The 26761-nt window shown below is 38.7% G+C and overlaps 1 protein-coding gene across 1 annotated transcript in view; it reads left to right on the plus strand.

The window, feature by feature from the left end:
* PIK3C2G (phosphatidylinositol-4-phosphate 3-kinase catalytic subunit type 2 gamma) overlaps positions 1 to 26761 on the plus strand; it is a gene marked incomplete at both ends in the record, with an annotated part of 207943 nt that overhangs the window by 57440 nt on the left and 123742 nt on the right. The window contains 5 exons of the mRNA XM_080619939.1: positions 786 to 908; positions 5820 to 5951; positions 13555 to 13669; positions 15384 to 15514; positions 21617 to 21805. Coding sequence (XP_080476065.1) covers positions 786 to 908; positions 5820 to 5951; positions 13555 to 13669; positions 15384 to 15514; positions 21617 to 21805 — 690 coding nt within the window. The remainder of the gene's footprint in view (positions 1 to 785; positions 909 to 5819; positions 5952 to 13554; positions 13670 to 15383; positions 15515 to 21616; positions 21806 to 26761) is intronic.

The raw sequence follows: 26761 nt of genomic DNA on the forward strand, positions 1-26761 counted from the left end.
GATCTCTTCTGGAGGAGATCAAGCATCATTTGTGTAACTAAGACAAAGCTGGACACCTTCAGTCTCCAAGCGCTTAAAATTTGCTGTTCAGATTTGAGTCTGTTCATCATTCTTGTATACAAAGTGGTCTAAAGCTGAGAGTGACAAGAAGATCTGGAAGACTAATTAAGAACATTAGTTAACCATATTGTATTCCTCTGTTTGACTAAAATTTTATAAGATTTCAATAAAAAGAATACGAAACTAACAGATAGTCCCAGACCCAAATTACACTGTGAAGGTAGTTGGTTAAGTATGCATGTGAATGAAGTTAGTAAAGTATTTGAAGAATGCCAACACAGAAGGCTTTAATGCTTGTGCTGCAATGAATGTATAGGGTCCCTTGAGTACTAACCTATTTTTTACAGATCGGAAAAGTTAATTATAAATAAATTTACTGTTGACTGAAGTTGTATGATGAGCAAGTTGTAACACTTCAAAACTTATGTCCAAATGTCCTTTGATTGTAATAATGAAAAACAAATTAATCTTAACAGCAAAAACATGGAACAGAATCTAGGTGTCTTCAGTTCTTTTCTTGAACTCTGAATATTAAAAAAAACATTCAAACCAAATTAAACACATGGAGACCCCCATTAATATGGAATTTATTACTTTAATTCCTTTTTCATGTAAGGATAGATCTTCCCAAGGTTCCGAATACTTAGCCCCAAATTTATTGTGCATTACATTTACATGGTACATTGCAATTAATCTTTTTTTCCTTTCCTTTTTCCTTTTTGTAGCTACAAAGTTTTCTCTTTTTCTTGTTCACTAACCTATGCTGGAAAGACAATATGTCAAGTGAAGATACGCAAAAATATACCAGTTAAAAAATCTTTCTTTTTCCTGATTGACTGGAATGAGAAGTAAGTTTTGGATCTGTGTTTGATACGTGTTTGTCTGACAGATTTTACACATTAAAAAAAAAAAAAAAAGACCCACATCTGAATTATGGATCTTCTTCTGAGCAAATTAGATATGTATTATTCAGTATTCTGCAAATATGTGGGGAAATGGGAGTGAGAAAGGAGGAGTGAGAAAGGAGTGGGATAGCCAGAGGAAGAGAATAGCTTTCATTCATTGGAGGCATCCTGGAGGAATACTGGAAATAAAAGGAGATGCAACCAAAGACTGTGTTTCTATCCTCTTTTGAGATCTTCTGCCCTTTGGATCCACCTCTGGTAGTAATGTTTCTTTAAGGGTTGGTTCTTTTTTTAGAGGGCACTGGCTGTTGAGGTGAGGGTTGTTTTTTTTTTTATAAGAAAGATCTGCAGATTTAAAATGAAGACCTTAGTTTGAGACTAGAATTTTAGAATAAGGGATACCAACAGCCTGTCACCTGCTTGTCTGCTTTGAGGAAAATAATTCTATTGAAAAGCAAAGCATACACTCAAATTCCATTAACTTAAGGCAATGGGATAACAAAAAGCATATTTGTGATACATGAGAGAGAATAAGTACACAGTTTTTAATGATTTGGTGGTAATAATTATTCTTCCATCGTATGTCTACCCTATGATTAAGAAACAAAATGGGTCATTTATGCTGAGCATCCGAATTAGTCCTTTTATGTGCTTTGGTGCCTCAGTTGAGTAGGTAGTTTGAGTGTTGAGCCCTCAATCTTTTGTATAATTGGGAAGTAACTGTTATCCTTGTGTTAAAAAATGAATGGGATCATTCCCATTTGTGCTGTACAAATTTTCACCTTGCCCAAGAATTTGGTTAAGTACTATCTTCTGGTACGTATAGGCAGATATAATTGAAGTTGTCTACTGAGCTCAGGCTGACCTTATTAACACCATCATTAAAAGCAAATACGCGGTATTCCATGAATTTAAAAGAAAGAAGCTGCTTTAATTAGTGGAACTCAGCTTAAAGTTCCCTGTACCTAAATTCAGGTTCAGTCACCTGAAATGTGCCTATACCAAGAGCTGTAAAATGGCTTACTTGAGATACACAGCCAAACCCTGCAGCATGCCCTATTGTGCTTTTAGGTTCAGAGTCACGTAAATACAGCTATGTATTAGAAAGACTTTAAATCACCTCAATTACAGTCTAACTGAGCTGATAGTGCTTCATTATATGTAACTCAGTTTGTCAAGGTGGATGATGTATTCCATGGTTGTGACTTCCAGTTTTTCCCTTGGATCACTTAAAATACATATACACATACCATAGGTATATGCATATGGAAACAATTTTACATAATTGATGAACTAGGCTATTTAAAATCCTTATCTGTCATGGACATTCTTCTTCCTTTCACAGAAGCGTAGCTGTTTTCTGCCTGATTTCTGCCATATCAAACAATGGCAAATGACAGCAGCTGAACGCTGCTGTGGGCTCAGAAGGGTTCTGGCATAGCAAAGCCTTATCTGTCTGCTCTCACTTCAAGTTTCAGAAGCTTATGCTGGAAAATGAATCTATCCACTTCGAGTGTACTCACCTTTCTTGCCTGTTTGAGCAGCTTGTCATATTGTATTTAATATGTTAAGGATGACTCTTGTTTGCAGTGTAGTTCCACTTGGACTCTTTTGTACTACCTGCATGTTCTGGTCTTCAGACTTTAACTTTGTATCATCATTCCTGCTGACCTCACTGGCATCTTTCAACTACCGTATTATTATCAGGCTAGGGTGTTTAAAGTCAGTGAGAAATCAAGACCTTGTGACCAAACAATCCTCCATGTATTGGTTTAATGCATCTTAATGCACGCAAAGAGTTGTGGTCAATGGCTCGATGTCCAGCTGCAGACCGGTAACAAGTGGTGTCCCTCAGGGATCGGTGTTGGGACCGGTCTTGTTCAACATCTTTGTCGGTGACATGGACAGTGGGATTGAGCGCGCCCTCAGCAAGTTTGCCGATGACACCAAGCTGTGTGGTTCGGTTGATACGCCAGAGGGAAGGGATGCCATCCAGAGGGACCTCGACACGCTTGTGAGGTGGGCTGATGCCAACCTTACGAAGTTTAACCATGCCAAGTGCAAGGTCCTCCACCTGGGTCGGAGCAATCCCAGGCACAGCTACAGGTTGGGCAGAGAAGAGATTCAGAGCAGCCGTGCAGAGAAGGACTTGGGAGTGTTGGTCGATGGAAAAATGAACATGAGCCGGCTTCAGTGTGCACTTGCAGCCCAGAAAGCCAACCGTATCCTGGTCTGCATCCAAAGGAGTGTGACCAGCAGGTCGAAGGAGGTGATCCTGCCCCTCTACTCTGCTCTCGTGAGACCTCACTTGGAGTATTGTGTGCAGTTCTGGTGTCCTCAACATAAAAAGGACATGGAACTGTTGGAACAAGTCCAGAGGAGGGCCACGAGGATGGTCAGGGGACTGGAGCACCTCCTGTATGAAGAGAGGCTGAGAAAGTTGGGGCTGTTCAGCCTGGAGAAGAGAAGGCTGCATGGAGACCTCATAGCAGCCTTCCAGTATCTGAAGGGGGCCTATAAGGATGCTGGGGAGGGACTATTCATCAGGGACTGTAGTGACAGGACAAGGGGTAACGGGTTCAAACTTAAACAGGAGAAGTTTAGATTGGATATAAGGAAGAAATTCTTTACTGAGAGGGTGGTGAGGCACTGGAATGGGTTGCCCAGGGAGGTTGTGAATGCTCCATCCTTGGCAGTGTTCACGGTCGGGTTGGATGAGGCCTTGGGTGACATGGTTTAGTGTGAGGTGTCCCTGCCCATGGCAGGGGGTTTGGAACTAGATGATCTTAAGGTCCTTTCCAACCCTAACTATTCTATGATTCTATGAAAGATTTTATTGCTTATGAGCATTTTTGGCTTCTTTTCAATTATTTTCTCATCAGTTTCATTTTTCAGTGACTAAGACCTCTTAATTATTTTATTTCTTTTGCCTTAGCTGGTTGTTCTGAATATATTCCACCATTTGCTCTTTTTCCATCCTGTGCAATTTATGTTAAACCTACAGACTTGAAATATGGAATTAACATTAAGCTTACCGTTCATTGCCTCAGATACTTTCTTGGCATTGTGTTTCCCTCTTCTCCATATTTTGTTTGGCCTGTCTTATTTTGTTTATATTTTCTCAGAGCAAAGCCTGGGTTGCCCCAGAGTTCTTCTGTGTTGAGTGCTTTTATGATATTAGGCCCTTGGTCTTTTAAACCAGCTGTATAACTTTATCTAACATCCATGAATAGCACAGTGAGTAGCTTCTCTGTTCTTCTCAAATACTGTTGAAATTGTTCACACACAAGGTGTCTTATTTCTGGCCACTGTTCCATTTCCTCTTTCTTCTTAGTCATCCATTTGATGCAGCCTCATGTGGTCAGTTACCAACTGGGTAATCTCATATGAGCATTAATCAAAATTCTTAAAAGCAATACAGCTATTCCCCTTCTCTGTGTATCACATGTCACTGGAAGGGAAATATTGGACATCCTTGGCCCATACTTTAGCTCTTGGGATATATAACTCTTGTGAAAGTTTCCAGATTCTTTTCCTATTGGTGTACATCTGGAAATAGTATATATTGTGTTCTAGGGAACCACTGTCAAGCATTTGATTTCTGCAGTGAGGATCTTGTGAGTTTTTTTTCATTGCTCCAAGTTCAGAGTGTTAACAATTGTCTGTATTAGAAAATGCATGTCTCCATTTTTTATTTTTGTCTCTTCACAGATTTAACAATGCTTTAAAGTTAAGTGTAACTCCTTGCTGAACAGTTTTATGTAACACAGGCAGAGTTGAAAAAGACAGAACAAGCTATCTATATATCATGTATAACAGTTCAGTTTCCCAATAATTGCTTCTAACTAATTATGAGTGAGGCAGAGGGCATGAGAAAGGGAAAGCAGAGCTGAAAGTTATAAATAGGGACATGTGGGAAGACAGTTGAGAATTGCTTCTCAATTCTACTCATGTTAACCAGAAAGAGTGGGAAATTGCTGTCTTTCTTTGTTATTAAGAGAAAGAGGTATGCAAGTTTGAATAATTTCCAAATGTTTAGAACTGATCGTCTAAAATTTTGACACTAATGCTAATTTGGAGTACTTCAGTATTTCAGCTGGAAACCTTCTACCTTCTTCTTTAAGTGGCTCCTCAGTGCATCCAAGGAAACTTTCCGGAAGCCAATAGAATCTCGACAGATTTGGGACTAGGAGTGAAATCTTATGCTAATTTTCCCTTATACTATTACCTTGTCTTATTTCTACTACCAAATAACCCTTACATTTTTTAGCCTACTGTAATTTTTAAATACAAATTTCTACATTTGATTACTGCTTGAGTATGACTACACCTTTTTAAAAATGCCAAGAGTCACATTGTTCTGCCGGTCTAGACTGAATATCTGAAAATTAAATGGCTTATACAAGATTTCATTTATCCTGTAGTTTGTTTTCTTAATCTCAGGTTTATGCAGATCTTCTGTTTTCCTCTGAAGACACAGGAAGGCAAATAACTATTGTTTTATAATTTACCCTTAGGGAATGCTTATTCTGAAATAGTCCCTCATTGACAAGGTAATTCTAAAGCAGAAGTTTAACAAAGCTTTTCCTGCCTTTGTCAGATCTAGTTGTTGCCACTGAAGTAAGTGACTTTTTATATGCCTCTTCTCAAGTACTATGACCCAAGTTAATGGTTAGCTGTACTCATCAATGTATTGAAGGGATCTGTCAGTTGTATTTCCTTCAGAGTGCAATTCTCGTAATTTATAGCTTGATATCTGTGTTAAGGCATCTGAAAAAGAAGTAGAACTCACTTATGGTAACAATGCTCAGTTTTAAAAAACTTTTATTTTTCTCTTTTCTGATTTTCTTTCAGAATCAACTTTCCTTTACGAATAAAGGCTCTTCCGAGGGAAACTATGTTGACAATAAAACTACTTGGAGTTAACAGTGCCTCTAAAAATACCGAAGTGCTTGCTTGGACATGCTCCCCATTGTATCCAAAAGAGTAAGTTCAGTTTTGTATTATAGCTTAAGAAGAGACCATTCTTGAACAGTGTTGCACTCAACTTGGGAGAAATATAAAAAGATAGAAATACTAATTTCAGGACCTTCCTGTAACAAGACTGAGACAGTCACAATAAACTGCTTTTGATGTGCCAGTAAAAGTCCCATCCGTAAGTTTTTCTTTCTTTCCAATATATTGTTTTTACCTGGCTTGCGTAATTGTTTAACACTTAACAATAAAGTTCCCTGGGCCTGTTGAAAGGCCTTGCTGTACCCATTCCTGTAGCTTTGCTAAATCCTTCTCAGCATAGCTTCTTGTTCACAATGATTGGGTTTTTTTTCAATCTGCACTCCGATCTCTCACCCATTCATTCTGCTGAAAGTGAGGCAGTTAGTGAATCACACAATGAGCACCGTTCCCTTTACACACCACTTTAGAAGCTTTCTCCTCTTTTTTAACCTTTCTTTCTATACAGCACACAATGTAACAGTGGTTTATCAATGCCGATAGCCTTGAGTGTCTCTGCAGTGATGCATAAACAGAGATCTAAGGTAAATTTTCTGCAGTGCTCTAAATATACTTCAGTAGCACTGAGACATCTGAATTTAAATCAAGCCTTTATAATGATACTGAATTTTTATTTAGACACCCTAGCCCTGCATGCCCTCTGGTCAATAGATGGATACATTGAAGCTCTGCAAGTTTCTGCATTAGCATCCACCTCTAAGCTGTAAATCTTTCCTCATCTGAGACATATCCATCCACTTCCCCATATGGTGGCAAGCACCATTTAAAACAAAACAAACCCAAGAAATCTGATTGCATGTATGAATTACTATGTTTGAAAGACCTTAAATTCCACTGAATTTTAAAGCTGAGAGGCTTGAAACACTAAAAAATAGGTTGGACTTGGCTAGAGGCTTTTTCCGTCCTTTCAGAAGAGCATTCAAGATTACTCTGTTTAGAAAAAGAGAGCATTCTTCTGTGTCTTGATGATTAGAGGACTTAGCTTGAAGGAAGGAAAGCAACATGTATCAAATCTCTGCTACAAGAATTGCTTGGGCAATTTATTCAGAACTTTTCTCACGTAGTTAGTCTGAAGTAGAGCACATCATTCTTCCAGTGTGTGTGTCTTTTTAAACAAAAAAGTGCATTATATTTATTTTGAGTATTTCTACCATCCTGGTGCTTAGGGTAAAATAGAAAATCTTGGCTGAGAATCTAACTTGAGGTGAAGTGTTAAGATGTCCTCATCCCCAGCAAGCTGACATGTTCTGAGTACAGTGAGAAGCAGAGCATTACAATAACTTAATTGGGGAACATTTGGGTACCTTTGCAGGTAACTGGGATACACAAGAATACTGTCCTTGAGGACCTCTATTGTACTAGAGGCTTTCTATAATTCAAATCCCAAGGGAATGATTTTTAGAAGATCTGAAAGCCTTCAGCAACTCGTAATATACATATATATATATATTTAATATATGCCATTGGAGCAAGCATGTTGATTTTCATTAGGTAAATCACCAAGTGATTTGAAAATTTTCCTGAAAAATGGCTCCATTCTTTCCTGGTACACACAATCAGCACAATGAAGGGGGATAGAGGACCACTTCTCTTTCATCTGTTGTATAATTGTAGAGCTCATTGCTGAAATGACCCTTCAAAGCAGAAATAAAAGTTCAGTTGTTAGGGAGGAATGATTTAGGAACAGCATGTTCAACACCCCTTAATATGATAGCTGTGTCATTTACAATTACAGTAATTACTAACACAAAGAAGCCTAAATGCTTTTTCCTCTTTTAGGCAGCCACAGCTCCACAGAATTATTCATTAACCATGATTACAATTGATAGTCTGACTGGTTTAAAAATAAGGATAGCCCTGAAATTCTTTCTGAAATGTGAAATTTGAAAATATCTGAACATTCACCCAGCCTGCTTTTCCTTTTCTTTGGAAGATGAATATCTTTTGGTAAACTAGCTCTCAGAGTTACCTACATAGGCTCAGCAGGATTAAAACTATCAGGTAATTCTTAATAGGTAATACTATCAGTTGAAGTAATTGAGAAGCAGCAGTAGGACTTTGAGAGGCCGTTTCATGCTCCACAAAAAATTCAAAAGTTAATAAAGGTTTTTATTTGATTCACAAATTTTGTGGAAAGCATAAACTGTTTGCAGTGAACCCAGCTTCACTACCCTTGCAACTGGAATGGAACTAAACCTGAAGACTTATTTGAATACAGTGTTTCTTAACTTGAAAGTATGTAGCAAGAAAAGATTTGTACCTATAATGTCATGCTAATGTGTCAAGAATACCTTATCTTATTGCAGAGATTATGGTATTAGGGTCCCTAAATGAACAAACTTTGCAAATGTGTATAAAGAGATTAAAGAAATCTCACCAGAAAATCTTTGACAAAACATTTCTAACTTGGAAAATAACACTTTCTCAAAAGAAAACTTTCCTTAGAGTTGAATTTGAGTTCTAAAAAGTCTTAACATTCTATGTCTAGGATTTAATTTACAGGGGGAAACAACAGAAATAAGCTCTTTGAAGAAGCCAGTAACCCTGAGGCATTTGCCTGGGTCGTCAAACATCCTTGTTCAAATTGTTGTCCCAGTTGGTCACTGAGCCATTCTTCTCAGGGTCAGCAAATATGAGTACAGAGCGTGGCCTTTTTTCCTCTATTCAGATGCTTGTTAAAAAAAAAAACCACCAAACATTGGAAAAACAAAATAATTTTCAGATATTAAAAATACTGTTACTCATTTCTGTCCCATTATATCTTGTTCTGATTAAAACCACAGGAATTCCATTCGATCGGGTTGTGGCTTATGTTAAAAAGAGAAGGAAAGAAAATAATTTTCAGGTTTGAGTTATTCCCAGATATTACTTAGGAATCTTGATCTTTGACTGCCCTAGGGCAAAAGAACATTTTATTTTAAAGGACTCCTCTCTGTAAATTTGATATCTATGTTCTCTTCCAAAATGCTTATTGTCATTGTATGGCTGCTTCTCTCCTTTACACTCTCATTGCTTGTTTTACTTTGAACTGAAGATGAGGGAAAAACAACTTATTTTAACATACAAAGTATACAAATTCCTTTCATGTGTTTCAAGAAGCGTGGAGAGTTTCTCATGCTTTTGGGCAAGACCATGTCAAAGTACCTTGCCAAGGCTGTAGCCATTTTTTGAGATTTTAATTCTCCAATTCTTTAAAAAAAACACTGGCTAAGCACAGTATATGAGAAATATATAATAAAATAGAATCAAATCCCAACTGTTTAAATAAAGCATATTACTTACTATTTAGAATTTCATATTGCAATCTCTTCTCCATACCTGGCCCATGTCGAAATTACACAATACCTAAAAATGTTCCCAAGAATTTGGCCTGTTTAATTTTGGTGGTGGTGTTGTTAACAACATGTTTAGTGAACAGATGTTTAGTAAATTTGCTAAATTTTCTGAATTCTAGTAATATCTCTCACTATTCTGGCGGTTGTCTTATGAGTGTGCTGGCTTATAACATGACTAGTTGATGGATATACAGGGCAGCCACTATACTCAGTATGAAATGCGATTGAGATTGCTGCTTATCAGTTTTGCATGTTTCTGTGCAGATAGTCTCAGTCTTTACAAAACTGAGTTCCTGCAGATGTTCTCCAATCTTTGCCTAAGTATAGTTGTTTACCTTAAAATTATTGCTTGTAAACTTATTTTTTAGCTTTATGTTTTGGGGCAAAATTAGGAAAGAATAAGAAATGTAACTGGAAATCTGTTTTAAGAGTCTGGAATAATCTGATAATTTTGTATTTGCTGTATTTAGCACCTTTTTTTATGGAAAGCTGTATTTAGCACCTTTTAATTTATGGAAGTTGCCTAAACTAGAAACTCTGGGGATGAAAAATATGGTCCTTATAAATGTCTGTAGAACATTTAGCATTCCTTTGCAGCTTAAAGTTGTATCTCTAATTCAAATTTTCTATAATTCTGTAGTATTTATAATTAGAATAAAGTAGTTATGTCACAGTATCATTCCAGTGCAGAATTGAGACTTCTTGGGCCATAAGATATGGGGGTTTTAATAGCTTAGAAGCTTTGAATTTCCTTTAGATTTAAACACAACTCTGAATTTATGAGGCTTATAATGTCATGTTTTAGGATAATTACATTCTTTTTACATTATATTTTGTCCTCATTTTCCTGGTATGTATGGTCTAAACAGTCCCTCTAATGTTATATATTCTTGGGAATTAACACAGTAATAACTATTGTAGCTTCCAACTTGACCAGTAGGTGAACCTCTATATCCACATTTCGCATCGTTATCAGGTAGCTGACTTCAGTGAGCCTAAATCAATGCCAATAAAGCCCTTGATGGTGCACCTATATCAAGAAGTCCTATTAGACAGAAAAGGCAATTTGAAAAATGTTTGAAAGCCAAAGTGTGCCAACTTTGCTTTCCTTCACATCAGAAAACTGTGTTTGTCTCTTGGCTGAATAGTTTAGTGATCCAGAGCTAATTAACAAATCAGAAATCCATCACCTGGGCAACCTGGGAGTTGTAATGTCCCCCACATTGCCCATTGCTCTGACTTGGCTGACTCTAACACCACCATTTAATTTGAACTGGTATTTCCAAATCTGGCAGAGCAAGCAACAAAAATTTCCTTTTGTTGGGTATGGTGAGGGATGTGTTCCACATGACTTCAGAACACAGGTTGATTTTGTTAATTTAGGGTAAAACTTGAGCTGTCCTTAAATAGCAGTGTCCTCTTCTGTATTAAGGTGGGAAGCTTATTTTGGTTGAGGTAAAAAATGAGAGCTGGGAATCTGGGTAATTCCAGGGCTTTCCATCTGCCCTGATTTTAGAGCATATAAATAAATAAATGGCAGTAGGCACAGAACAGCAGTTGTTTATTCACCTTCTGATGTGCTTGATGCTGAAATTGTTACATGGAAGGCATTGTCTCATCTATGTCTGTGATCATTATAGTCTTTACAAAGGACAGTATCACTACCCTCACCTTACAGATGGGAAAACAGGCAGGCAGGACAGGGAGTGAGCTGCTTGAGCTCATCAGCAGAACCAGGTAACACAGAGGAATTTGTCTGTTCTATAAAGGTTATGGTTATCACGTTCATGGTGCTACCTCCTTCCTTTTATGAATGGATCCTGCATGTTCTCCTTTCTTTTTTTCTAAAAGCAGTGATGCATCTTTTTACTGTTTCATTCAGCTGTGTGGCTGCTGTTATTGTTGCATTTGTGTGTTTCAGAAGCAGACCCAGTCCTGAAGAATGTTAGCACAGTGTCCCAGAGATTGCTAGGGAAAACTATGCTGCCAAAACACGCACTGTATGTCACAGTTGTCGATGCTTCTTCACATCTTTTAAAACATGCCTCCTGTGTTTGCAGACTAGGCTTAGTCCAAAGATCGACTTACTGGTTGAAGTTGTTCATTTATTTATAATGTATAAATTAGGCAGCTCTATTTACAACGCATAAATATGTATCTAGTTCTAAGAAACAAATCTGTACTATGAGAGTAGTTTAATGTCCTTGTTTTAACTCACAGTCCTGTCATTTGCTTTAACATGTGAAGTCTTCTCAGTCCAGCAAAGACTGGCTTTATTTGCTGTTTCTCCAGTTAGGACTCTGAGAACCCACCTTATCTTATTCTTCCTTATCCTCCTGGAAAGTCTTTGGCCACATCTGTACTGCGTGCTAATGGGTTGAAATAATGAGCTCAGGAAATGCCTCAATTAAACACATATGTACAGTGCATCTGAGGTCTGTGGTACTTCTTGTATCTGTCTATACAGGTTTCCCAGGAAAAATATTCACTATATGTATTCTTTTTCTTAAAGGCCACTATAGTTTTAGAGCACAATATGAAAGTGATTAGTAGTAATGAGAGCTAAAAAGGGTAATTTAGTATTTGTGTTCATTCAGTTTTCAGCTACTCCTCTCCCTTTTAACAGAAGTGCCAATTAGTTCCAATTATGATGTAAACCTCTGTCGACAAAAGAGTGGTTCAAGAGATTTGACTCATTTATTAAAGGTCATCCAAGGACACATCACAGAAAAACAACTTTGTATCACCACTGATTAATTCTGCATTCACATTAGTGACCTAATTGTGGAAGACTTCAAATCACACAACTGCTTTCCCCCAAGTACTATCCTTTTCACATCACAGCTCCTTTTTCTACCTCCATTCCCCAGCAAATGTACCTCCAGCTGCAAAAGAAACTTCAGAAAATGGTTTTCTTTAGTCCTCCTAAGCTGTGTTTTCACAATAACGTAAAATATTTGCACTAAGAACATGAACAGAAATTAATAGCAAAATAGAAAAATTACCTCTGAATTAGTTTTACAGAGTGTTGTCTATAAAAATGACTTTGCAGGAGTTTCTTATTTCTTCTTCAGATGAGTTAGCAACAGTTTATTTTGGTTTGCAATTCAAAGGTACTTTCTTACAGCAATACTGCAAACTCATGTTGGGATCAAAATATCCATCTGGGTTCTCTTGTACACCTAACATCCTCATCTCAGGTAAAAGCTGTACACTCAAACCTCATCTACGTGGCTGTTTCTGCTGCAATGGGCAGCAGAGAATCTTGGCTCATTTTCGTGGTTGTTTTGACTGAGCAATGCTTGGAACGATCACAATAAAAATTATTTGTCAGTGAGAAAAAAATGTCGATCATAATAAAATTTCTGACCTCACTAAGCATTAAGATGTGGACAAATTGCAGGGTAAGTGCAGTGTACTGTATCTTCCTATATTTATGTACTCTTTTCTTACTTTGAGTGGATTAGTTATGATTAGAGTTTATACCTGAACTTTCTGATTTTATTCAAGTTCTCTAGACTGAATTTTGTTGACCTACCAAATCATGCTGATTTTCTTATCTGCAGACAGCATGCATACCTGTTTCTGATAAGACTCTTGTACATGTAGTGCTCAGACTGGTACTTCAGACCATAATCCTTCATCTGTCCAAAACCCCATATGCAGCACGTATGGACAAACTACCCCACTCAAACTCCTTTCAGCTATTTGGAGACTCTGATATCATATTCACCTTTCCCTGGCATCTACACATAAAATCAGCAAGGATCCTTCAAGGTTGCAATAGGTTTCCATGAGTTTGTTCTTTTTGTGGAATAAATTCATACTACTCTCCACCTTATACAGTGTGTTGACACTTCACAATCTTTGATATATTTGTCCTCAAAATTAAATTTTGAGGTAAAAATATGGTATTATCCTTATTTCACACCTAACTTAAATGGCAAGTCCTGTCACACAAAAAGTCAGTGGTAAAGTGCAGAGCTGACCTCAAATGTCTTGGCAGTGTGATTTGTGTCATGATCCCTGTAACTGCACAGATACGACTAGAGCAGTGAGGCCATCAGTATGCAGCCTCTACTTATCTAGGCCAGTTTTTTATTAGACACATAAAGATAAAAGGTTTGTTTTCCTTTTGCTTGTTTTTTAAGCTATTCAGTTCCATGTTCTTTGATGTAATTTTGGTAAACCCTGTTCAACTTATCTCCAGTACCCAATGCAGTAGTCTGTGTGTATTGCAGGCGACTTATTCATGGAACTGTGCTACTTAGCATGACATTGTACAGCACACTTACAACAACGATGATTACCCCAGGCATCTGCAGTACTGATACACCAACCTCAGTAACACTGCAGGTAAGAAAGCAAGAAAGCAAAGGAAAAGGTTGTTTTCTAACAAAATTCAAGAAAAAGGGTTGTTCCCACGGCTCATCAAGACCTCACAAATTAAAAATCCTATTTCCATTATAGCTGCTCAGAGAGGGCATGTTAATTTTTGTGGGTGGAAGTCTGTAATTCTGCACAGTGGCAAATATATCCGATACTTTCCATATCAAATACCATCTCTGAGGGCTAGAGAATGTTTTTAAAGGGTAATTTTTGTTGGTATAATCTTGGTTCCAAAAATACTTTTGGCACAAAATAATAACTTTGGTACCTGACTTATAACTGCTTTTTCAAATCTGAGCTTTTTTTCTGAGTTCTATTGAATTTCATGCCATTATAAATGTAACATACAGCTTGCAATTAGACTGAGTAGCATAAAGGATTTGTAAAGGAACTGGCTCCAAGCAGTTGTCAATAAGCATCAGTATAGCTCTCTCTTGATGACTACATGCTGAGCACCCACTCATTCTGGGCAGAATGGTGCTTACAATATTGAAAATGCATTAGATCTGCATGGTATTTTTGTCACCTTTCCAGTTTAAATTAGCAACTGGGAACTTCAAGAGCAAAGCTAATTGTTTTCTATATTAAAAAGCTGAATGACTGTTCAGAAATGACGTGTAAAAGCAGATAATACAGATAAATGGGGCTGTCCTAAAAATAACCTATTTTTAACAGACGAGCAAATGGGGATTTTCTAGTCTGAGAACTTCATTCAAAGATGGTGCCTTAAAATAGCTCCCCCTATTAATAATGAAGGGCAGTTGTGACAGTAAATGGCTATTAATTTGTAATCTCTCTCTACTGAAAGAAATGGAACAGGGGGATCTCTCATTCCCTCTTCTTCACTTTCAGTTATTCCCATACATGTGACAGTATCATAATCTGTGAACATGTTGGAAATGTCATAAAGAGAGCTTTTCTGATGTGACTGACAAGACACATTTTGTATGGAATAACTTTGTTAACCTTTAGAAAAGTAATGCAGTTCTAATATGTATATTAAAAAAAATAGATACAGATGATTATGATGTGCATTAATAAAAAAAAAAACCCAGGAGGTGCAAATTGAGCTGAACTTGGAAGAACATCCTGAATTTTTAGCAAAGTTTATACTTAGATTATCAATCACCTCAAGCTTTTTAATTCCAGTTCAATGTTTTTTTCTCTTTATCTTAAAAACATTTTCCTAAATTTCTGACAGCTATACGTAAGTGTAAGAAATGAAAAATTAGTAGATGCCATAGAAAATGTATAAAACTTAACATCCAGAAGTGAAATCAGGAATCTAATTTCCATCTCTTACGCTTTCCATTTAAGATTAAGATTAAGATTTCCATTTAAGAACCATCTCACTTAAAATAAAGATAGGAGGAAAAAAAGAAAGGAAAAAGTTATGTCAGCTTTAAGTTCCTACAGTTTGGATAAAATTGAAATGCAGTGGATGAAATTTTCCCGGGAAAGTTAGTGACAAAGCTCCCAGTGATTTTCATGAGCTGAGTGGATCACCAACATATTTAAGCAATATATTACATAACAGTGAACGGCCTCAAAGAATCTTCTTTCCCTCATATTCTCTATGCTTCCTGTACAAATCCAACAGATCATTTTTTGACAGTTGTATCTGAGAATAAATATGGCTGAAAGGACTTCTGACTTTTTTTTGTTCTGTTTTTAAATAAAGATTGACTGTCCAGAAACTAATTTGGAGTTCATTAAACCTGAACCTGAAGAAAGAAGAGATGATCTTGAAGAGCCAACTGAAGACTGCCTGAAGCATATTGCGAGATTTTCGCAGATATGCTCTGTCTTGCTGTAAGTTGTACCCAGCCACCCCTGCTGATTCTTGGCTTGCTGTACTTAGCCTCTTGATCACAATTAAATGTATCCAATTCTATAAAACCAAAATTTTCCTCTGAGAGGGTTTAGCTTGATTGATTTGAGTAGTAGTACCTCTAAATGGGAGAATAGATTACAGCAAAGCCTTAATAAGCCCCTGGAGGTGGCACTGTATTTTACCAGTTTAGAAAATAAACTAATTTTTGATTCAAAGCATAAGATTTTCAGGTGATGTCATTAATTCCATATCAGCATAAGCAAGAAATCTTTGGGTTCTGTGAAAATCAGTGTCCTTTTTTAATAGTATATTTGTACTTCAGATATTGTAGTTAAATGGCATATGATCCTTAAAACAATCTGTGTCAAATTACAAGCAAAGAAAGAAGTATGGAAATTTTAGCTTTCGCAGAAAGTGGATAAAGACAGAGTGAAACAAACTACACTATATACTGAGCCAAATTAGTATGCTCAGCTATATGTATGTTGTAATATCAATTAGGATTGTGTACTGCGTATAATAACTTTTGATATAAACAGAGTGGAATTGGGAACATGGGTGATTAGAGAGCCATTGTACCATTCACAGTTCATTGTGCGGGTTAATCCTCCATCAAAGGCCAAAAGGTGCAGTAGTTGTGCAGTAACTAAATAACTTAAAGCTACATTAGCCGTCCCCGTGCCGTATGATGTATTTGTTAAGAAGACTTTTCTGTGCTGATTTCTATGTTGGTTTCTATGGTATAAAAAGAAGAAATAGTGATTAAAACCAGACAGCTGCATGGTTGACCAAGAGGCTGTTGAATCCAGTAGTGTTATGAATCCTGATTCAGTCATTAGGGAGGTGGGCTGTGTATTCCTGATAGGAATATCAAGAAATCAGCACAGGGAGAAAGCAGTACCTTACCAGCACACGTACAAACATGCAACACTGACACAAAATGAACATGCACAGCCTGATTCTGTTCCTCCTGTCTGCCTGATCACAATAAACATCTGCTGGTGGAATATATACATATAATATACATATCCATACATATGGTAAGAACGTAAACTACCATCAGATTTTCATGATGCAATCTTCATCACTCTGTATAAGAAAAAAGGTGTAAAGTCGGACTGCTCAAGCTACTGAGGTATAACTCTGCTCTCCATTGCTGGAAAAATTCTTGCAAGAATACTTTTGAACAAATTAGTACCTGCTATCGCAGAAGAACTTCTACCTGAAAGTCAGTGTGTTTTTAAAGCTAATAGAAGTACCACAGACATGGTATTTGTTCTCAGACAACTGCAAGAAAAGTGTAGAGAACAGAAGAAGGGGCTCTATGTAACTTTCACTGACCTCACCAAAGCTTTTGACACTGTGAGCAGAAAAGGCCTGTGGCTGATCTTAGAATGATTAGGTTGTCCCCCCAGGTTCCTTGAAATTATTATTCTGTTACATGAGGATCAGCAAGGCCAAGTCAGATATGGTGATGCACTCTCTGAGCCCTTCCCAATAAACAATGATGTGAAACAAGGTTGCGTTCTCGCACCAACTTTATTCACAATCTTCTTCAGCATGATGCCCCAAAGGGCTACGGTAGACCTCAATGAACAAAACGGCATTTATATTCGATATCATACCAGTGGGAGCCTATTCAATCAAGGCGACTGAAGGCCCACACTAAGACTCTAAATCATCTTGTCCGTGAACTGCTTTTTGCTGATGATGCCACCATTGTGGCCCACACAGAAGCAGCTCTGCAGCGCTTAACATCTTGCTTTGCGGAGGCGGCTGAGCTTTTTGGGCTGGAAGTCAGCTTGAAGAAGACAGAGGTTCTCTACCAACCCGCACCACAAGAAGATTATTGTCATCCCCACATTACCATTGGCAAGTCAGAGCTTAAGTCAGTTCAGCAGTTCAGCTATCTGGGAAGCATTATTTCCTTGGATGCCACGATCGACAAAGAGATAGACAACAGAATAGCAGAGGCATGTAGAGCCTTTGGAAAACTCCGTAAAAGAGTCTGGTGCAATAAACACCTGAAGAAAAGTACGAAGATTACTGTCTATAGAGCCATTGTACTGTCTTTTATATGGGTCTGAATCATGGGATATCTACGGCCATCACCTGCGACTCCTCAAATGCTTCCATCAGCGCTGCCTCCGTACAATTCTAAACATCCATTGGACTGACTATGTGTCAAATGCTACTGTCCTTGAACAGGCAGCGGTCACCAGTATCGAGGCCTTATTGCTGAAATCGCAGCTGCGCTGGGCAGGGCACCTCTCTAGGATGAAGGATCACTGCCTCCCTAAGATTGTGTTTTACGGTGAACTCGCCACCGGTTACTGCAAGAGAAGTGCCCCAGAGAAGAGATATAAGGACTCCTTGAAACAATACCTCAGCCTTGGCCATATTGACTACCACCAGTGGTCCACCTTGGCCTCCAATCGGGAGACTTGGAGACACACCGTACATAACGCCGTTGTCTCCTTTGAGAACACACGCAGAATTAGTCTCAAGGAGAAAAGACAACGTCGAAAGAATTGTGCCCCGCCTATGCCACCCAAGGAGACCTTTCACTGTGCTTTTTGCAACTGGATTTGCCTATCCCACATTGGCCTTTTTAGTCATCAGCGCGCTTGTAGTAAGCATGGGTAAAGCCCTTCCCAAATCTTCATTCGCGAAGTCAAGCCATGATGATGATAACATACATATAAATGGGTTTATATATAGTATCACAATAGTGAATGCTTCAGTATTTGTGCTCAGATAGTCTATCCAGTAGCTGGCCTCAGATCTCCTTATTCTCCTCAGCTGCTGGCACCCAGACATGCAAGCCCCCAGTGTTCACAGCCACACTCGATTTGGTTGCTGATGCGTGGCCCTCTTCCTGTTACACAGACATCTGTTTCCCCAGTAGCTGGTTCAGATATATGGCCTTCCCAGTAGCTGTCAGACCCCGGTCTTTGGTAGTTGGCTCAGATCACTGGTCACCATGATCAGCCAACATCTTTTGGCTGTTGAATAGTGAAAGGATCAATGGGACTGAAGAAAATGAACTTCATATGGTTCTTATGCTCCTCACAGCCCTACACTGTATGCTGCTTTATGATCTTTGGCAACATCACCAAACCAGGCAAGATGGGGGAACCAAGACCAAGAGAATTCATTAGTTACTGCCAGCTGCTTTGGCTGACTTCTGGAAACATTTCAGATGTGAGCCTTTGATTCCTTTTAGGGCTACTGCATTTGAAATATAAAGACCAGAAAACTAGCCATCTGATACAGTGGCTGTGCTTAGAACAGCTTGTGAGCTGTGGCTCCCAGCGTAAGGATCAGAGACTGGTTTGAAGTCAGGAAGATGACAGTCTTGTTTCTGCCATCTTTCTTTTCTTCGTTCATTGTTTTTCTTCTACCTTTTACCGCTCTTTCAGCTTTTTGATTTTGTTGGGTTTTTTTTTCCTTTTTGTCACTTAGCTGATCAGAATCTAGTTTGCCTACCAGCAGTCATGAGTGCACTGTTGAATTGTGATTAGAAATGCTACTTCTGAAGGAGGACTAGCGAAACAGGTCTAAAAAATTGCAGAGATACTGCACATTTTGCTAGTCTGTTCACAGGAGAGAAACTTGCAAGTGAGAATCAGTGCTGGGGGACAGAAATTTCCATTTGCTAGCTTTGCTGCTTTTTCCTCTTTTTGCCTTTTGTCTTGTTCTGATTTAGTATTGAACATGAACAACAAAACCAGCCCAGAAACATTTAAATTCATATTTGCCATTTCTCCCCCACAAAAGAAATAATTAAAACCAGTGAACAAAGCTTTCCTAGAAGCTATTTTCTTCATTTAGCTAAAGGGATTAATGAAAACTTTTAAACTCAAAACTGCTGAATTATTTAAGTTTTGAAACTTTGTTTTTATTTGTGTTGAGAAGAAAGCTATATATTTTAATATAGCTGTTACATGGAGGGAAGTCTAGATACAACTCTACATAAAAAAACAAACTGCTTTTTTATCAATAGAGGCTTCATAAACATCTTATCCCTATTAAGCCAAAGAAATGTCATTAGCATAACAATCTTCAGATGCTGTACGTATCCAAAGTACTCTTACCATCCATCTTAAATGTCCTGTTGCATGTGTTACAACTAAGAAGCTTAATATCCAAAACTAAAAAAGCTCACACCCTACCATCTCTGATCTTTAAAACATGGAAAGAGAAAATGGCAGTGCCTCTGGAGTGAAGTCAGACAGAGAAATCTGTTATTTAGAAAACCTGATACAAGGATTGATTTCTTATCTCCCTTTGCAAGCTGAGTAGAGGCTTTAGCTGCTTTAATCTGAACAACAGATTGTCTAGTTTGGAGGATGCTGTTTGAAAGCTTAAATTTCTGTTTAAAGTCAACATATAAAAGGGGTCGTTTAGCTGAACTGTCCTGCAGAATATCATCCAAATGCATAAGATTGCCAGACAAGCAATAAAGTCTCAGACCTACTTTTATCTCTTTTTCTGTGTGTGACTTCTTCACACAAAGACATCTATTGTCACAATAGACATGCTGTGAATTCTGAAGCTGTTACTTGAAATGGTTACCAAAATGGCACTTTCCTTGAAATGATTACTGAAAGTCGTGACAGAATTTGTATCACAGTTAGATTCATCTTCTGCATACGTTTATAAGCTTATTCTCCTAAAGGAATGACATAAACATTCCTTCTTGTGACAGTAAAAAACATGTCTGTCTTTGTACCAATATTCTCCATTCCTAAATGCTTGGCAGTTCAGAATTGCAAAGAAGAAAAGTTCTCTAGTGCATGCAGAGCCAAAGGAGCTCATTGCTATGAGCTGTGAAAGCCACAATCTCAACAGAGCAGGGGTAAGATATTTTTTGGCTAAGAATATCCCAAAACATTGTAAATAAAAAGATGACCTTGAAAAGAATGTAAGCACTTGGATTTTGAGCCCTGCTTACACATCTGGATAATGAAATGCTTAACCGAAAAAAAGCTGTTTACTTACTGCCTTCAGCAAGGTTTCTCACACATTGCTCTGAAATATCTAGGTCCGTTTAGTTATGTACTTAAGTAGATGGATGACCAGTCTGGTGAAATATGACCAAGAAAACTGATGTTCCTCTTGGTTTCAATAATGATTTGTGTGAACTGGAGATCAGTTTGCAATCTCCAAGCTTGCTGTTGAAGGCTCTGATACCAAATTAAGGAGAATCAGCCTTAGGATTTAATATGCATGAGGCAGATATCTGAATTGTTGACAAATCAGAGGATATATACCGTAAATGATTCTGAGGCATTTCTTACTATGTTGAAATATGGTGTGAGGACTGGCCATTTTGTCAATGTCATTTAGATATCTAATATCTCTAGGAGGAATTTGGTATTGAATCCTTTTTTGTAAGTAAGTACAGCGAAGCTTGGTATGCTAGGCCTTGCGAACAGACACTCAAGTTGTGGGGAGCTTTCTTTCACTTTTGCAAACTCATATCTGTGCTAGGGATAATCACTGTGTGTGTGCACATGGGTTCATGTTCTTGTGAATGCGCATGGATGTGCCTAAACCTTATTTTAAATGTGAATACGCTAAAAATAGACACACCTGCACTGAACAGTCAAAACAAGGGCAGGCATGAAAGCTATAGCTTGCAGTGTTGTGTGTCTGGTTGTTACGGTAGTTTATTAGAGATGATGTGTAGCAGATGGATGTAACAATAATTTATCTGGTGATAACTGCACTTTTCTTTGTCTCTGTCAGAAAACCCCAGTAAAAACAAGCAAACACCACCAACAACAGAGACAGTAGAGAAGAAAAATGAGAGTGCTTGGAAAGTGAAATAACCATATATGTGTGTCTTTTGACACTTCATTTTTATATGACCCAAGGCTGAAAGATACAGAGTATAAGTATCACTTTTCTTATAAAAGCTGGTCTGCAGAAAATGATACCCTACCCCAAGGAAAACACGTACTTAGCCGAAAAACAGTGTACTGTATGACTTGGCCCCTCTGTACAATAACTGTTGCTACACAAAGCTCCAGGTGGTTTTAATTTCAAACTGAATTTCTAATCTTCTCTTCCAGACTCTCAGAGCAACAGAAAAGAATCTTATGGTTTTATCGTTACTACTGCAATAATCAAAATTGCTCCCTTCCTCTGGTACTGGGCAGTGCACCCAGTTGGGATCGAATGACTGTATCAGAAATGTATGCCGTGTTGAGGAGATGGAGATTTTCTAACCCCCTGGAGGCACTTGGGCTTCTGACCTTCAGGTAAATTAAAATTAACCAAGTGGGAAAATAACAATAAACAAATAATCACATGCTGATTAATTCATCACCATGTCATGCTGTGGTTCACTGACTGTGCTTTCGATTCTGTCCCTGTGTCAAAGAGAGGTGATATTTGCAACTCTTGTTATGACCTTGAACTGAATATGACAGCCGTGCCTTCCTGGCTGAGGTGGTTTTCTGTTTCTCAGGATAATGAACAGTATTTCATTCTCTGTAGCAGATTCAGTCAGTTTCTGGTAACAAGAGATCAGTCAAATACTTAGGACTTACATAGCACTCTATGTCTTCAAACAATTGTACAGGCATGAAGTGACTAATGGGAGATAAGGAGGACCAAATTTCCTTCTAGATTATGACACCATGTAAATATATACAGTCCCACCTGTAGCCTGTCTTTCTGAAGCAAATAGGATGAAACTTTGAAGTCAGTTCTCCACCCTTGGAGTAAATTCTGTTGTGATACCTTGTTCTACCCTGACTTCTTACACTGGGAGTTGATTATTGGAAGGCTGTCTTGATGCTGGAGATAGTGTTACCTTTGATGTAATAGCAGATGTCAGGAGACAGAATCTGTGTCAGCAGTTACTTCTCCTCCAGAAGCTTGGAAAGTATTGTACATTAAGTGACGTACCTCTGAAAATATTAAGTGCAGATGAAAAGGTTGAGCAAATTTGGTCTATCAAGCCCTTGCTTGTCTGGGTAAGCACAAGCTCACCAGCTTTGCAATCTCAGTTCTGTGTTATGCATTTAGAAAAAGCACCTCACCTAAAGCTGTACTTGAGAAAAGACTATATATACTCACTTCCATGTTATTAAAAAGGACTTATTTAATAGTATAAAACTGACTATAGGCTGTCATTTCCCTCTAGAAGTGATTTCCTAAGAATACCTGTTTTATATCTGAACTATTAGCAGTTTCACATATTTGCATACATGTCTTTTTTATGTTTTGTGGGAATGATGGAAGCGAAGGTCCTGAAAGATCAGGTTCTGGAGCATATTACTGTTCCCTTATTTACCGTTACTAAATTATTGTAATCCATTTCTAATAGGTAAAAGAGACATAGAAAGGAGTATATGGGCTGTGTATTTTCTTACACAGCACAGAGCAACAAGAGATTTTGAGATTGTTTGTCAGAGCATGCCAGGCTTTCAGATTAGACCTTTTGTCATTTTTTGCTTCTGTATATGGGAGGCATTTCTGCAAGTGAAGAGCTGGATTGTTCTTTGAAAATGCAGCTCTGCATCAGGGTGTGGTGCAGAATATCAGTCCTGTCAGGTGCTTCACAGGATATTTAATATGACTCAGCCTGACACAGAGCTTCTCAGTGTGTAGTAGAGTATACACACTTTCTTCTGGCTACCACAGAGATTGCTGGCGTGAAAAAATGGGAAGATGTCATCACTTTGTCTCTCCTGGTGCCATCACTGGGAGTGGCTGGCACCTGCAGTCGTGCCAAAGAGTAAGTACTTCTGATCAGGATCTTAGCTGGTTTGTCCCTTTAGTTTCTTTCTTACAAAAGATATCATCAGTCCAGTTGTTTTTTTTTTTTTTTTTTTACTTTATGCTAGCACTACAGAAAGAAGTTCTGGGTAAGAGTGCAAATCCTCTTAAAAAAAAAATAAATTCTGCCGTTCATGTATTCACGATATTTTGTAGGTGCATGAACAGCTGGGAAGCTAACCTTCAGGAACAGAGGGGCTACATTTCCTTAAGGATGTCTAGTTTCAGAGACGCCTGGGTCATATGATTTAAATACTGAGAGACATGTATATGCAAATAGAGTGGTTTGAAGGAGAGGAGTACTTCCGTATAAATATATTTCTGAGGTCTCTTCTCTTGGTTCTCTTTTTCTCAGATTTCAGTTATTTTGAAATGTAGCACTGGATAGGGTCCAGCTTTCCTTCACCATTACCTTCACTGACTTTGGATTTTGGGCTCCATAACGAGCTGGTTTTGAAGGTTCATTCAACTTTATCCTGTATTATGTTTGGCACTGACAGTTCATCAATTCAGTTCCTCACTTCTGTCATCCACGAAACAGCTCTGTGATTTCTTGTGATTACTGAGACACAGCTGAAAGATCCAAGTTCATATAAAACATGAGTAGGATATAAAAGAAATGCTCTTTATATATTCATGTCTATTTTAAGGACTTGTGTTACCATCAGTATCAAGTCATAGGTAAGTAAAATAAATTACAGCTGATCTCTGTCTGCATCTATTGTTAACATAATGCAAGAATGCAGGAGCAGCTGCACAAGATCAGCCCAAAAGTCATCCTAGTGCATCCTGTCTCTAGTGATGGCCAGCAACAGTTATGTAGGGAAGACAATGAGAATGGACCATAAAGACATGGTGCTGCTCTCCCATCTTCCAGTAGACTACAGCTCAAGGAATTCCTGAGACAGAATTTTTAAGAGCCCTCTTGCGTTTTTCTTCTGTGATTTTTTCCAAATAAAAATTGATTCCACATAAATATTCAGGTTTTGGAACATCCTTTGCCATGAAGATCCACGGTTCAGCGCTGTGTTGTATCATTTCTGTGTGCCACAGTTTGCCGCATTGTTAACAATACTATAAAAGAGACCAAGAGTTTCCAATCACTCTGAATTTTGAGTGCTTCCTTTGCTGAAAGTTCCATTTGCAGTGCCTTAAAGAGAACCAGAATTTCTTCTGCAGGCATGAGCTTACTCTTTATACAGTTTAGAGAGGGTACTCAAAATCACCAGTCCTTTTTGCAAGCCTTGGGCTGGAGACTAAATTATCCTTTTCCTCAGAGCAAGAAAGTAGCATCTGTCCCAATGATTAAGCTCAAGCTTATATTTGCAAGGATAAAGAAATGAAAATCACTGGAGGCGTTTCGTCATTGTGTGGGTTAGAAGACAGCATCAGAGAGCTTAGGGGGAGATATCATGGCCCACCAAATCAAGCCGCGTTGTCATGCATCTGTGTTAGAACGCTCTTTGCAACTTTCTGAAACTTCTGAATTGTTTTGTTCACTACACAGTTAAATATACAGTTTAATAGATGTTTCTTGTTCTTTGAGCATGTTTCTCTTGCTTATGCTCTTACACTTTACAAGCACATTGTAATGCTGCCAAATTATAACATATTTATGCAATGGAAAGAAAGAACTTTCATAAATTAGAAATACAATCATGCTACATTTCACAAATAAGTTCAGTAGCAACCTTGCATCCAGTATTTGGAGTAGATGCATTGATTCTTAAAACTCCAGAAGCCAATGCTTAGAAAAACAATTTAAAAAACAATGAATGTTTCTTTAATCAATAAATACAAGATGGAGAGGATGGCAGAGGGATGTGTAGAAGATGATTTTACACTCTTATTTTTACCTCTAATTTCAGGGAAGGATGATTATAAGCCACTGCCTGAAAATAAAATTTTCCCTAAGGCAGAAGTTATTGAGCTGGTTCCTCCCACTCAGCACTGCTTTTTGGTGCCCTGTGCATTTTGCCATTGACTTCACTTACTGAGTTTGATCAAAAGCCAAGCTTTAGTGGAGCTAGAGCTTTCTTTAGCTGTATTTACATTGCATGGCACAGTAGCCAGGGAAATAACACCAGTGCACTTGTTTATTCAGTGCAGATTCTTGATGGCAGAAAGAAACCAAAGGCAGTGTTAGAAACACCATCACTTTTGATGGCTGAGGTTCTTAATGACTTCTTTGCCTCAGTCTTCAGTGGCAAATGCTCTGACCACACCACCCAAGTCTTGGAAGGCAAGATGCAGGGACTGTGAGAATGAAGACCCTAGGCCCACTGTAGAAGAGGATCTGGTTCGAGACCATCTTAAGAACCTGAACGTGCACAAGTCCATGGGACCTGATGAAATCCATCCGCGTGTCCTGAAGGAGCTGGCGAATGAAATTGTTAACCACTGGCCATTATATTTGAGAAATCACGGCAGTCAGATGAAGTTCCCGATGACTGGAAAAAGGGTAATATAATCCCCATTCTCAAGAAGGGGAAAATGGATGATCCAGGGAATTTCAGACCAGTCAGTCTCACCTCTGTGCCTGGCAAACTCTTGGAGCAGATTCTCCTGGAAGGCATGCTAAGGCACATGAGAAACAAGGAGGTGGTTGGTGACAGCCAGCATGGCTTCACTAAGGGGAAATCCTGCCTGACCAATTTGGTGGCCTTCTATGATGGGGCTACGGAACAGATGGACAGGGGCAGAGCAGTTGACGTCATCTACCTGGACTTGTGCAAAGCGTTCAACACTGTCCCACATGACATCCTTGTCTCTAAATTGGAGAGACATCAATTTGATGGGTGGACCACTCGGTGGATAAAGAACTGGCTGGATGGCCACACGCAAAGAGTTGTGGTCAATGGCTCAATGTCTGGTTGGAGACCGGTAACGAGTGGTGTTCCTCAAGGATCGGTGTTGGGACCGGTCTTGTTCAACATCTTTGTCGGTGACATGGACAGTGGGATTGAGTGCGCCCTCAGCAAGTTTGCCGATGACACCAAGCTGTGTGGTTCGGTTGATACACTGGAGGGAAGGGATGCCATCCAGAGGGACCTCGACACGCTTGTGAGGTGGGCTGATGCCAACCTGATGAAGTTTAACCATGCCAAGTGCAAGGTCCTACACCTGGGTCAGAGCAATCCCAGGCACAGCTACAGGTTGGGCAGAGAAGAGATTCAGAGCAGCCCTGCAGAGAAGGACTTGGGAGTATTGGTCGATGAAAAAATGAACGTGAGCCGGCAGTGTGTGCTGACAGCCAAGAAAGCCAACCATATCCTGGTCTGCATCAAAAGGAGCGTGACCAGCAGGTCAAAGGAGGTGATCCTGCCCCTCTACTCTGCTCTCGTGAGACCTCACTGGGAGTATTGTGTGCAGTTCTGGTGTCCTCAACATAAAAAGGACATGGAACTGTTGGAACAAGTCCAGAGGAGGGC

This window comes from Psittacula echo (genome assembly GCF_963264785.1).
Source record: "Psittacula echo genome assembly, chromosome: 1".
In the NCBI taxonomy this organism is placed as follows: domain Eukaryota; kingdom Metazoa; phylum Chordata; class Aves; order Psittaciformes; family Psittacidae; genus Psittacula; species Psittacula echo.